Source organism: Sylvia atricapilla, chromosome 2, assembly GCF_009819655.1.
Source record: "Sylvia atricapilla isolate bSylAtr1 chromosome 2, bSylAtr1.pri, whole genome shotgun sequence".
Classification (NCBI taxonomy): domain Eukaryota; kingdom Metazoa; phylum Chordata; class Aves; order Passeriformes; family Sylviidae; genus Sylvia; species Sylvia atricapilla.
The window spans coordinates 29,445,370-29,457,592 of record NC_089141.1 but is presented as its reverse complement, the minus strand read 5'-3'; the positions used below and the strand labels follow the sequence as shown (position 1 = coordinate 29,457,592).

Genomic DNA, 12,223 nt, shown 5'->3' with positions numbered 1-12,223 from the left:
TAACCCCTGAAATTGGATCTCAGCTAATCTGAATTTGACCCTCACTTTAAGAGTCTTTGGCTCCCTATGGGATGGGAACATCCCTAGGTGTCTCTCCCCAGGTCAGCTTCCCTGGGGAAAACCTGAATCTGTCTTGGCCAGTTCGTTATAACAAGATGCTGCCTTGTAAACAGGTTTGCGAAGCCCTGCAGGCACTGGGGGAATGCACCCACCCCCACTTTCCAATGTTGTTCCTGTATTTCTCCCTCCAAGCATTCACCTGTAGACTGATTCCCAAAAAGCCAAACGCTCAAGCACCCCTCCTCCACCATTCCCTTCTGCACCCTGACCACAGAGCCTCCCTTTGTCCAAGCATTTCTCTGGGAATCCCCAAACCTGGCCCTTTCTCCCAGATTCCTCCCTACAAGCATCCCTCTCTTGAGTAACCTTCCTGCATCTTTTGAGTAGTTCTCACTCCAGCCATCTCACCAAGCCCTCTGCTACATTCCAACCCCAGAGCATCCCTCTGAGTACCCCTCCCAAGCACCCCTACCCTTAAACTGAGTATCCCTCCCTCAGAGCATCCCAGTTCCTGAGAATGCCAACTCTATCCTGACCCTCAAGCAGTCCTTACTTCCAGCTCCTTCCTGCATCCCAGCCCCTGAAAAACCTTCTGGATCTCGACTGCCAAGCATTCTTGCCTTTGAGAATCCCTCCTGCAACACTTTCCACCAGCACTCATCCTGCACCACTTCCCTTGAGCAGCCTACCTACATCCCTCAGAGCGTCCCTCATTCCATGCATCCCTCCAGCATCCTAACCCCCCAAGCATCCCTTTCCCTGACCACCCCTCCTGTATTTCTTCCCCTGAGCACTCTTCCTATATGCTTCTCACTGAGTATTCCTCCTGAAGCCCTCAGCCCGGGCATTCATCCCCCCAAGCACTCCTCCTGTACCTCCTTACCCCGAGCACTTCTGCATCCCTCACCCTAAGTATCCCTCCAGGACTCCTTTGCCCGATTACTCCTTCTGCGCCCCTTCCCCTGAGCATCCCTCCTACAGCCTTCATCCCTAGTATTCCTTCTGAATCCCTCACCCCAAGTATCCCTCCAGGACTCCTTTGCCCGACTACTCCTTCTGCGCCCCTTCCCCTGAGCATCCCTCCTACAGCCTTCATCCCTAGTATTCCTTCTGAATCCCTCACCCCAAGCACACGTCCCGTACCTCTCACCGGAGTATCTGTCCTGCATCCCTCACCCCGAGCGTTCCTCCTGCATCTCTCACGCCGAGCATCCCTCCTGCATCCCTCACGCACCTCCTTCCCGGACAACTCCTCCTGCATCCCTTCCCCTGAGCATCCTTCCTACATCCCGAGCCCAGACCTCCGCTACTGCAGCACTTCCCCAGCATTCGACCCGCTCCCCTCTCTGCGCTCAGCCCTGCCCGCCCCTCTCCAGCGCCCCTTTCCCTCCGCCCGCCCCGCGTTACCTCCGGCGCGGCCGGCGGCGAGCCGCAGTCCCGGGGCAGCGCTGGGCAGGGCCGAGGGCGGCGGCAAACTACATCTCCCAGCGGGCCGGGCCGGGCCGTGCCGGGAGCGCCGCGCCCCCCGCTTCCTCCGCCTCTCGCCGGCGGCGGAGCTCGGCGGCTGGAGGGGGCGCAGGTGGGTCCCCGGCGGGGCTGGGGGGCGTGGGGAGGGCCGGGGGCACCCCCGGAGGAATTCCCCGAGGAGGGTTAAGGGGGGAAACTGAGGCACGGAGAGGGAGCAGGGACCGGCGGCCGGGAGCCGCGCAGCTGGTCCGCTGTGGGATGGACGGGTGAGCTCCTTCTGAAGGGGAATATGGGGTTATTTTTTTTTTTTTTTTCGCATTTTAAGCTAATTTAGTAGTGTGGGCGCCCGGCTAGATAGGGAGGAGCCGTACGTACGATTGTCTGTAGCAGGGTCGGGTTCAGCGTCACTCTGCAAACTTTGCACATTCCCCTGCCCCCTTCCAATGAAACATCTCCATAATTTAAGCATTCACAGCGAATCCAAGCCCTGTATGCCCACACTGGGACGTGCAGCCAGCTGGGTCCAGCTGGGCGATGGGCATGATGTATGCCCTCCAGAGGGTGTAATTCTGAGTGGTGCCTACCTCGTTAGCGTGATTTCTGAGTGGGTTTTGCTGTGGTGCAGCAGCATCCGCACTGGGAATTAGCCGCCTTCTAATTGCAGGGATGCTCTGGAAGCAATGGTGTCAGTGGAAGATGAGGTGGAAACTAGATTATTGAAACACCCCGTGTGTCCATCAAGCAGGTGGTGGGGTACCATGTGTGCCGTAAACTTATTCAGGGGCAAAATAAAGTGTTTCATGAAGGAAATAAAGAGTATCTGGAAGATAATCCAGGCATGCCAAATGATACTTAAATAGGTGCTGGGACAGTACACTGAAAGTCAGTGAAAACTTTTGCCAAGACTGGCATTGAATGGGTATATTGGACCGTACAAAGGGTCCCATCAGCTCGGAAGGAAAAGTGATGCTCCCACTTCCCTGAGACCCCAAGCAGGCTTCTTCCTGGCAGGCGGTGGCAGTGCCCTCCTGACCATCTGCACTGCCCACCAGCAGCCCCTGAGCCTACGAGTGTTGAAAGTCACAGCAGGGAGCGCTGAGCTCTGCAGCACTTTGGCTTTTATTCTCCCGACCTGGCTGCAGCCGCATCCCTGTGGCTCTGCGCTCCCTCTCCCCCTCCATCTTGTCGTCAGCCGTTCTCCTTCAGCAGCACTTAACCTTCTTTTCGTTCTCCTGCTGTCTGCTGCTGCTTTTGTTCCTCCACTCCCAGGAGGAACCTGACCTTTGCTTTATATCGCTCCTTGGCTTTTACTAACTGGGCACCAGCTCTGTTTCCCTACCTCTGCCTCCCTACCCCTTCTCTTTATGCGTAAATTCAGCATCTGCAGAGAGCCTACGCGAAGCCTCCTGCATTCAGCTGCATCCCTAAGCAAGCAGCCCGGGAGATGCTCAAGGGCATGGAGGTGCAGGTTTGGAAAAGGATGAACACACACCATCGTACCCACAGCAAACCAGGGCTGTTCCCAATCTCCCGTTCACGCTTTCCCATCCCTCATGCGGCTCACTGCCAGAACAGCGTTTGTGTGCATAACAAAGCAAGGTCAGAAAATTAAATATAAATGAAAGAGAAATAACTGGCAGATAAGCAGCTGCGCCCCGAAGGTGGATAGTCAGTATGTCTGTCTCCCAGCATTGCAGCCGCCGGCTGTTCCATAGCAATAAAAGGGAAGGGTGACCCGTGGTTTCCTGCCTGTCGCCTGCTGGGAATTTGAGTCCCTTCCCAGAGCTCGTCACCACGTTCCCCGTGCCAGCCTCGGGGTGAGCGGCCTTTCCCCAAACGCCTGCTGGAAATTTCCAGAGGCACCACAGCAGTCCCGAAACAAAAAGCTGCTGTGCCTCCCCGCAGGCGCTCCATTTTGGGATCTGTTGCTCCTGGCAGGCACGGCATGCTCTGCTTCACCGACTGAATTTAAGGCTCTTACGTGCTGCTCAGTTGGAAGGGCTCGTATTAAGTGTCCAAAATCAGGTGGGTCCGTTCTCCAGCGATGGGAAAACATGGGATTTCCTCTCTAAGATTGCCATAAATAAGCATATAGGGGGCAGAGACTGTATTGTGAGTGTTTAATCTTCTATAATAAAGGATGAGCTGAGCTAAGTAAATGTGCATCAGGGATATATGAAGGGAGGGACGAATCTACCCTTGCAAAGGATTTTGTCCAAAAATCTTCCTAAAACTCAGCTCTCATTGATGCCTACTGTCTGCTGCAAGTTGGGTGAGTGGTCAGTTGAGGTGTGGTTTGTTTGGGCTTTTTAAACCTTTAAATGATATTTTTGTTGTTGTTGTTGTTTCTGCTCTCCTCCTTCAGTTAGTTTATTTTTTTTTTCCTTGTCTTTCATGAGGTGACTTCTAACCTTCAAACTGCCTTGTTTGTGACCCCATAACACAGAAAGGCACGAGTGTATAGAGTTTGGATTTCCTCCACGAGATTGTCCCCTTGAGAAGGGACAAGGCACAGAACTGTTCTCCAGGTTGAGTTACAGCAAGTGCCATGGGTTTGCCTGTATTCAGGTCTGGAGTTCCCAACTTTAGGAGGGTTTGTTTGTTTGTTTGTTTCTTCAGGGCTCAAGTGTTTTGTAGAAATTGGAATTTTTACCTCAAACCAAAGCGTGTATTTCAGTAAGACAGAGGGGAGCAAAGTGATACATGCCACGTGTGGGCACAGACCAAAGCAGAATGAGCTTCACACAGGAAGGAGCATCTTTGCCTGATTATGTGTTCACAGTTAATATGCTCTAATGGAGCAGACTGGAGCCCCATCCTGCAACAACCATCTTTTGCTCAATCTCATTTAAAGTCTCCAGCAGCCATACAGGTGCCCAGCTATTTCTTTTTTCATACTTCCTTTTGAGCTGAAATCAATCCTGCCCCTCCTGAGGCAGAATTACTTCCTATAAAGCACTACCTGATCTGTCTCTTGTAACATTTGTCTACTTGATGTGGCTTTCACCAGCTCTCTTGGGCAATACTCAAAAAGCCAGAGAGGTTTTTAGTCTGACTGCTCTTCCTGATGCTTAGCAGAAATGGTCCCTGGTTTGCTCTAATTCTGTTACCACTTAGGCATCATTCATTGCATCAGCCTAAATAATTAATTTCTTCTTTTTTTTAAGAATTTTCTTTTCTTTTTCCTGTGTGTATATTTTGCGGTTCATTGTTAGTCCTCACGTATTTCTTACAGCAGCTGCACATATTTCACTGTCTTAAATACAGATTTTCCAAGTCTTGGTTGTGGAGGGATATTTCACAGGTGAGCTATTGAAGGCTACACGATAAGATTAGTGAGTCATGCAATACTTTAGACATAAGATTAGGAGGCACTGGTACAGGCTACACAGAGAATCTGTGGCTGCCCTATCCGTGGCAGTGTTCAAGGACAGGTTGGATGGGACTTTGAGCAGCCTCATCTAGTGAAAGGTGTACCTGCCCATGAGGCGTGGATTGGAACAAGTTAATCTTTAGGGTCCCTTCCAGTCCATGTCATTCTATAATTGTGTGATTCCATGAAATTAAAACCATTAAAAACAATGACTTTGTAAATGGCCATGTAATGCTACATCTTGCAGCAAAAACTCTATTTCTGTAACAGCATATGTTAACTCATGTTTCAGAGGATGCTATAATTTTAATGCTTTTACTGCCATGTGTAAGGGCTTCAGAAGCCCTAAGCAGCCTGTGAGGTGGACTTTGGAAACCTTAACAACTCAACATGATCCTCTTCAACCAAATTACAGATTGCTCTTGCTTTGCTGTTCTGTTTAATTAATCTCATTAATTAAATCCCCTGAATGAGACTAGGATCAGTCGGTTATCCACATCTTGGGCGTTGCCTCTGAAATCCAGAAAGATTGATTAATTTTCCTTCCCTGTCATTTTTAAAGTGAAATGTGTGTTAGCAATCAGTTTCTTTTCCCAATTAAAATTCTGTTTAAAATTGTCTTTACAGATATATATATTGTATATATAGAGAGAGCTATTGCTATCTTTCAACAACAGTATAAACACATCTGTAACTTTAGAATTTTTATTAAACTGCATTCTTTTTGCTAGAAAGGATATATTACAACGGTATGCATTTTTCAGTGATTAAGAACAGTAATATTTGTGCCATTTGTTTACATTTTAGTTATGTTGGCAGATCATGACTGATGGGGTTTTTTTTTGCTTTGATGATTACTGTACACTTGTGGGTTTTTGCCAAGCTGGGTGAAACAGCACTCAGTTAAATTATGTGTACAGAATTTTTATTTATTAGCTAATTAAAGCGCTCTTATATGTGATGAATACAGGAGAGGGGAAATAAGCTTATCCAAAGCTGTTCTACATTCAGAATGATTATGAAACAAAGTGGTATGATAATGATGGTTCTAAATATGTGAAGGCATTGATCAGTGAAAACAGTTAGTTTTTGTCATTTTGCATACTTGCATACCTTCCTGCTGTGTCAACCGCCATCATTCTCCCAGCTTCAAACCAGTTATTTGCTGAACTAAGCTCATGGGACAGAGGGCTATTACAGAAATGTTCTCTATGCAGCTGTTGAGGATGCTCCTAGGAGTAAAACCCAAGTTAAAATTTATAAGCTGTGGTCAGTTGAAATGCTTAGATGCTCAGACAACAGCTTTGGTTCAGGAGTTTGACTTTTTCATAAAGCTGACGACTGCACTGCTGGTTTCTCACAATTTACATCATGTGATAAGATCATGACTTTAAATCAAATGTAGACTTCCCCCCCCCCCTCCTTGATATTAAAAGAGGTATTTAAATACAGGTTGCTCTTAGAAGCACAAAATAAATCTTGTGTTCTTCAGCCAAATTTGCATCTTCGGCTGTCAAATTAGATCTCTAGCTGACCTAATTTGAGTGAATTTTAAATGCTGCTTGGGGAGGAGCTACACAAAAGACTTTACTGTAATTCTCTGCTTCCAAGAACTGTAACCCAAATTGTACTTTTCCGTGGTGACTGCAGGTTGTAAAATCATACAATCATAGAATGGTTTGGGTTGGAAGGGACCATAAAGATCATCTAGTTCCAACCCACCCTCTCCCATGGGCAGGGACACCTTCCACTAGACCAGGAAGTAGTCTCCCATGTCCAAGATCAGATGTCCTCTTTGTGGAAATCTCACGAAGAAGGAGTGATTTTCATGCTGCAGTCTTAGACAACCTTTATATTGCAAAACACCCAGGCTTGAAAAACTATGCTGAGGACTATAAATGGTGGTTGAATGATTAAAGAGAGAAAACTTACAAGCCATTTCATTTCAATTTTTACAACAGTTTACAACTGAAAAACAGTTTTTCATAAACAGGTTTTTAGGGGAAAAAAGCAGCAAAGACTGACTTTCCCCAGCTACTGTCAAGTATGTTGGTTCGTCAATGGAGTAAGTCCAGGTTGATGATAAATGCACTAGACATTCATGCCCATTTGTGCTCGCAGTTTTGGGTCTTCTGAGGTTCCCAGACTATCAGGTTCATCTTCACACTATGATGATATAAACCTCTATGAAATGGGATGAATTAGGCAAAAGAAGACAGTTAAGAAAGAGAGCTGAGGAATAGTTATCCTCCAGTCTTATCCATGAGCAAAATGTTTGCAACCTTAAATGTTTAAAATTTAACATTTTGCAGGTTCAAATGGGCAGGTTCAAAATCAGAGCAGGCTGGTGTCCTAGGAGAGCGAAATCCAGTCTGTATGGGTCTTGAGAATGCAGAATAGCCATGAGCAGAATGGGCTGTCCAGGGCACGTGTCTGAGCAATGCCCAGAGGTGGGAGAGGAGCAGAGCCCACACTCTGGGCTGAGGGAGGCTGTCAATCTCTGTGCTACTCTTACAGCTCCAGAGCTAAGAGTTGGTTAGATTTCTCATGCTGTTGCTGCTAGCACAGATACAGTCTTCAGCTTCAGAGAGCTCATGTTACTGGTATATTTGGTTGCCAACCTCCTTTTGGACTGCTGATAAGAAAACAGGTGATTTAAATGTTACCTGTTCAGGTTGGACCGAGTCCTCTGCCTCTCATTCAGGCTATCAGTGAGGTGTTGGATCAGGCTAAACCTAGGATGGATGATGAGTTTGAAATGAAGATCTATATCTTTGGGCTTCATGGTGGTATTTGGGCTGTGACTCTTGACCAGGAGCTCTGCCGAGTGAATTCTTGACATAGACACATCAAGGGAAACATCTTGATCTGTGTCTGGCTATTGCTGGCAGAAGGCATGAGGAAAAAACATCTATATCTGATGATGTAGATAAGCAGGCTTGGGCTCAAAAATCTGAAAGCTTCACCTATGAAGGATGAACAGGTTGTTTAGTCTACAGCAGCTTGAAGGGCAGCAGATGTAGGAAGCAATGAACATGGCTTTTGGAGTCTCTATCAGTCCTGCTTCTACAAGCTGTCTTATTTGCAGAGAGGTATGAGGAAGCTTCTGTTTGATGAAATGTGAAAAAAAGTAAAATCCATTTTAGGATGCTTTTACGAATGCCTGATTGTTCTTGTAGCAATGCTTTTGCAGACATATTGCCAACCCTTGGGGAAAAAAATCCAAGGCAGCCACTTGTGCTACAGAATTAGATGTTGAAGCCTCCATATGATCAGGTTTAAACAGCTCTTGACTCTAAATTGGGTAGAAGTCTTCAAGAGTGGGAAGTAACGCTGAGACTACAGTGCCAAAGGGAGTTTAGCACTGGAACAGATAGTTTTTTCAGGAGTATATTTATCTGAGGTTAGTCACAAGGATGGTCTGTGGCCATCAATGCATAAGTTCTTGTGTTGGCCTACACATGCATCTTTATCTGCCAGTTTTGCTAGATGCATGGGACTAAGGGATATACAGGGAAAGCACTTTAGATTTAGAGATCTGCATCTTTCCATTATTGTGCAGTGGGATACAGGCTGTGTGCCAAGGGCTAAAGAGTAAAGTAGAATGCTAGTCTTAAACAACAAGTTAAAGACAGGCTCTCCTTTGACCTGTTAATTAACTGCCTTCACTTGGGCCCTTTTTTCTTAGCAAAATGTGCTGCTGTCTAGAGATGTATGTTTTAGAATGCCATTAGCACTATTATCTGTGTTTTAGCAATCATAAGAACATTTATATTCCAGTACAAATGACCTTCTTTCTCTCTGTATTTTGCTGTGACTCCAGGGCTGATAACAGTGAGTAGTGTCTATGATTATTCCATTAGTAGTTAGGAAAATGCCTGCACTTAATTCAATTTTAAGGGAGCTGTTTGGCAGCTTTCTGTTGAATGGCTGTAGTGACTGCAGCAAGAGCTACCTCCTGCCTCTGGGAGCAAACACTGTTTGGTTTCCTGCTGAACTGCTGATTGATTTAGATTCAGCAAACAAGGAAAAACAGATTTGCAGGTTCTCAGGTAGCAAGACCAGTGGCCCACCTGCACAAGACAGCTGAGCTGAACTGGAGTGAAGAGAGCTTCACAGCTCCTTTCTTTTCCCTTGGCCCAGACCGGTCATTGGTCCAATTCCAACATACAGCAAAGCATGCTGAATAGAAAATGTTGGGGTTTCTCCCTAAACTGGCTCACTGTGGGATCAGATGAGTGCCAGAGGTGGCATAAGGGAGGAGGATGGTATGGTGGAGGGCAAGGGGAGGTCATGCATGCCCCTTCCTAAGGCTTAACTGCACCTTAAAATCACATCCTTAGTTCATGCCAGCTGCTGGCAGAGGAAATGCCTGCATGGAAACGATGTGAACTGGAATATGGCCCCAAATAATTAGAAGATGTTTTCTAGGGTAGAGCGCATTGGAAGGAGAAAGTCTGGTGTTTTTTCTAAATGCAAGGAACCACAGATTGTCGTGTGCTTACGGCAGCAACTGCTGTCTGGCTCCCTGCTATGCTGACCGCACTCAGACATACATCAGGGGGTTCTGCTGAACTGCTTCGTTGCTTTAATCATATCTTCAAACACTGTGGAAGATGTTGGATTATGTCCAGTTCTTGTTCTGTCCTTCTTTTTCCCCTCTAAATTCTCTGTTTCTGAGGGAAATGAGATCATACAAGCTGAAAACACTACTGTGAAGTCAGCCCTCGTTGTAGATATTGGTGAGAGAGATTCAGTTTTAGCAAAATTGTAAAGTTTTGGAAGACTCATGATTTCTGGCACTAAACTGAATTAAACAAAGTCCAGTTCAAATCTGTCAGGAGAAAAAACATCCTTATGCTTGTTCTCAAGATGCAACCTCAAAAAAATACTTCCTCACTTCTAATTTCTATGGTGAATTCTTGCCACATGCCTACCCTTTATTTAGGACTATTTTTCTCTGTAGTTTAACCTTTCAAAAAGACTAATGCAACTAAATGTGTGCTGTTGGAATTTTTTTTTTTTTTTTTTTTTTTTTTTAGAATTAGTCTCAGCGCCGTGACTTTTCCGTCATGTCAGAACCTATCACGCTCAATGTTGGAGGAAAACTCTATACCACCTCTCTGTCCACTCTGACTAGCTTTCCAGACTCCATGCTGGGGGCCATGTTTAGTGGGAAGATCCCAACCAAGAAGGACAGCCAAGGCAACTGCTTTATTGACAGAGATGGCAAAATCTTCCGCTATATCCTGAACTTCTTACGAACTTCTCACTTGGACCTCCCCGAAGATTTTCAGGAAATGGGCTTACTGCGGCGGGAAGTAGACTTTTATCAAATTCAGCCCCTGATTGAGGCCTTGCAGGAGAAGGAGGTAGAGCTCTCTAAAGCAGAGAAAAATGCCATGCTCAACATCACCCTCGATCAGAAGACCCAGACTGTTCACTTCACTGTCCGAGAAGCACCCCAGATTTACAGCCTGTCTTCTTCCAACATGCAAGTGTTCAGTGCTCACATCTTCTCCACATCCTGCCTGTTCCTGAAGCTTCTTGGTTCCAAACTGTACTACTGTTTCAATGGAAACCTTTCCTCAATATCCAGTTACCTGCAGGACCCCAACCACTTGACCTTAGATTGGGTTGCGAGTGTGGAAGGCCTTCCTGAGGAGGAGTACACCAGGCAGAACTTGAAGAGACTCTGGGTGGTGCCAGATAATAAGCAAATCAATAGTTTCCAGGTGTTTGTGGAAGAAGTGCTGAAAATAGCCATGAGTGATGGATTCTGCATAGATTCTGCTCATCCACATACTTCAGATTTCATGAATAATAAGATTATTCGCCTAATTCGGTACAAGTAGGAATGAATGGCTGTTTGTTGTGGTGCCAGCATGGAGATAAAGCAGGTTAAGTGTTTCCCTTTAAAACACACTTACAGCCTAATTCAGAATCATGCTTATCTGGATTAAGAGTCACTAATAAGGAGATGATTTTCCTTTAATATACTTACCAATACAACCTTTCAGAATGTGTCCATATTCCAGACAGAAGCAATATTGTCTAGCACCTGAATTAAGGACTGGCTTTGTCTCTGCCTTTGCCTCTGACCTGCTGCACAGTTCTGGGGGAAGTCACTTAACTTCTGTCCTCCTTAGGTTTTCCAGTTGGAAAATGAGTGATCCTTAGCCTGCATTGCCAGGAGATGCGAGGGTTCAGTAACCATGGTTTGGAATGTGTCTGGAGAACGGATGCAGTGAAAGCTACCATGGAGCTGCAGTGCAGCAGACAGCCCTAGGAGCACATTTGCCATGTCTTGCTGTATCACTTGTGCAGAGCATTCAAGAAGCTTGTTTGGATCCACAGAGAAGAAGCCTTCCCACATGCACTCAATACAGCTGTAGAGGATGGTGCAAGTTGCAGATGAGTAAGAGATCCCGTCTCTTTGGGTTCAACAAAGTATTTCTGTCACCCTGTGAAGGTGACTTGGGCTTGTTTCTGAATCCTGTGAGGAAGCCCCTGCTTTACTGTGCTTTCAGGGAAGCCGTGTTGAAATAATGTGACTGGCAAGGAAGCCATAGAAGGGAGAATGGCGTTATTACAAACCAAGAAGATTAAACCTTTACTTTTACATTCCAAATATATCCGAGACAACTAGTCCTTTTCTTTCTCTGACAATGTTAATATTTGTCTGGAGGATGCTGCTGAAACTTTATAAGCTGAAGACAGATTTTGGGGCAGAGGCCCCCAAAGGTATTCTAAGCATTTGAGCCTCTTTTGGGCATACCTCCCTTCAGCAGTGCCTGGAATGCGTGGGATGCTCTCTGGGTAGGATGGGTTTCATTTGAAAAGACAACATTCTCACGAGGTTACACCTAATATTTTTCATGGCAAAAACAGAGGGTCATTTTTCCTATCCTGGTTCATTGAGCCTTTTTTTGTTTAATATCTTTGTGAAAGATATTAAACGGGTCACTAAAAGAATTTTACCCGCTTGCTTGGCTTCAGTGTCAGCTTACCAGAGGGAAGGCAGAGGGAAGGCAGCGGGAAAACAGAGGTCAAACTCTTCCCTACACACCTGGTTCTGTGCTGTAATGAAGATTATAACTCACTAGCTGCATGTTGTCTCTAAACATCATTTGTGCCACATTCAAGATGGTTCTTTCTCAGCTAATTATGTTTAAAAGTATCTTAACTGCATTTCTCTGACCAGATTGCTGTGAGTGCATGAGAGGCCCTCTGGAACACTTTCAGGTATCTTTAATGAGACAGAAGGGAAAATGCAATAATTAAGTTTTGCATTTAGAGTTTTAGTGCTTCCAAAGGTTTCTA

General features: G+C 45.9%; 2 protein-coding genes across 3 annotated transcripts in view; one reads left to right on the top strand and one right to left on the bottom strand.

The window, feature by feature from the left end:
- Window positions 1-1,958, bottom strand: part of USP35 (ubiquitin specific peptidase 35) — a 26,725-nt gene extending 24,767 nt beyond the window's left edge. Inside the window, exon 1 of the mRNA XM_066341245.1 lies at window positions 1,899-1,958. The gene's annotated coding sequence lies outside the window, so the exon portion shown is untranslated. The remainder of the gene's footprint in view (window positions 1-1,898) is intronic.
- On the top strand, window positions 1,604-12,223 carry KCTD21 (potassium channel tetramerization domain containing 21). Of its 2 annotated transcripts, none has more exons than XM_066341247.1 (2): window positions 1,604-1,639; window positions 9,943-12,223. In XM_066341247.1, exon 2 carries the CDS (start codon window positions 9,973-9,975, stop codon window positions 10,753-10,755), a length of 783 nt encoding a protein of 260 aa, XP_066197344.1. In that variant the 5' UTR covers window positions 1,604-1,639; window positions 9,943-9,972; the 3' UTR covers window positions 10,756-12,223. The 2 variants fall into 2 exon arrangements, with proteins under 2 accessions (XP_066197344.1, XP_066197345.1); XM_066341248.1 differs by lacking the exon at window positions 1,604-1,639 and adding an exon at window positions 3,327-3,538.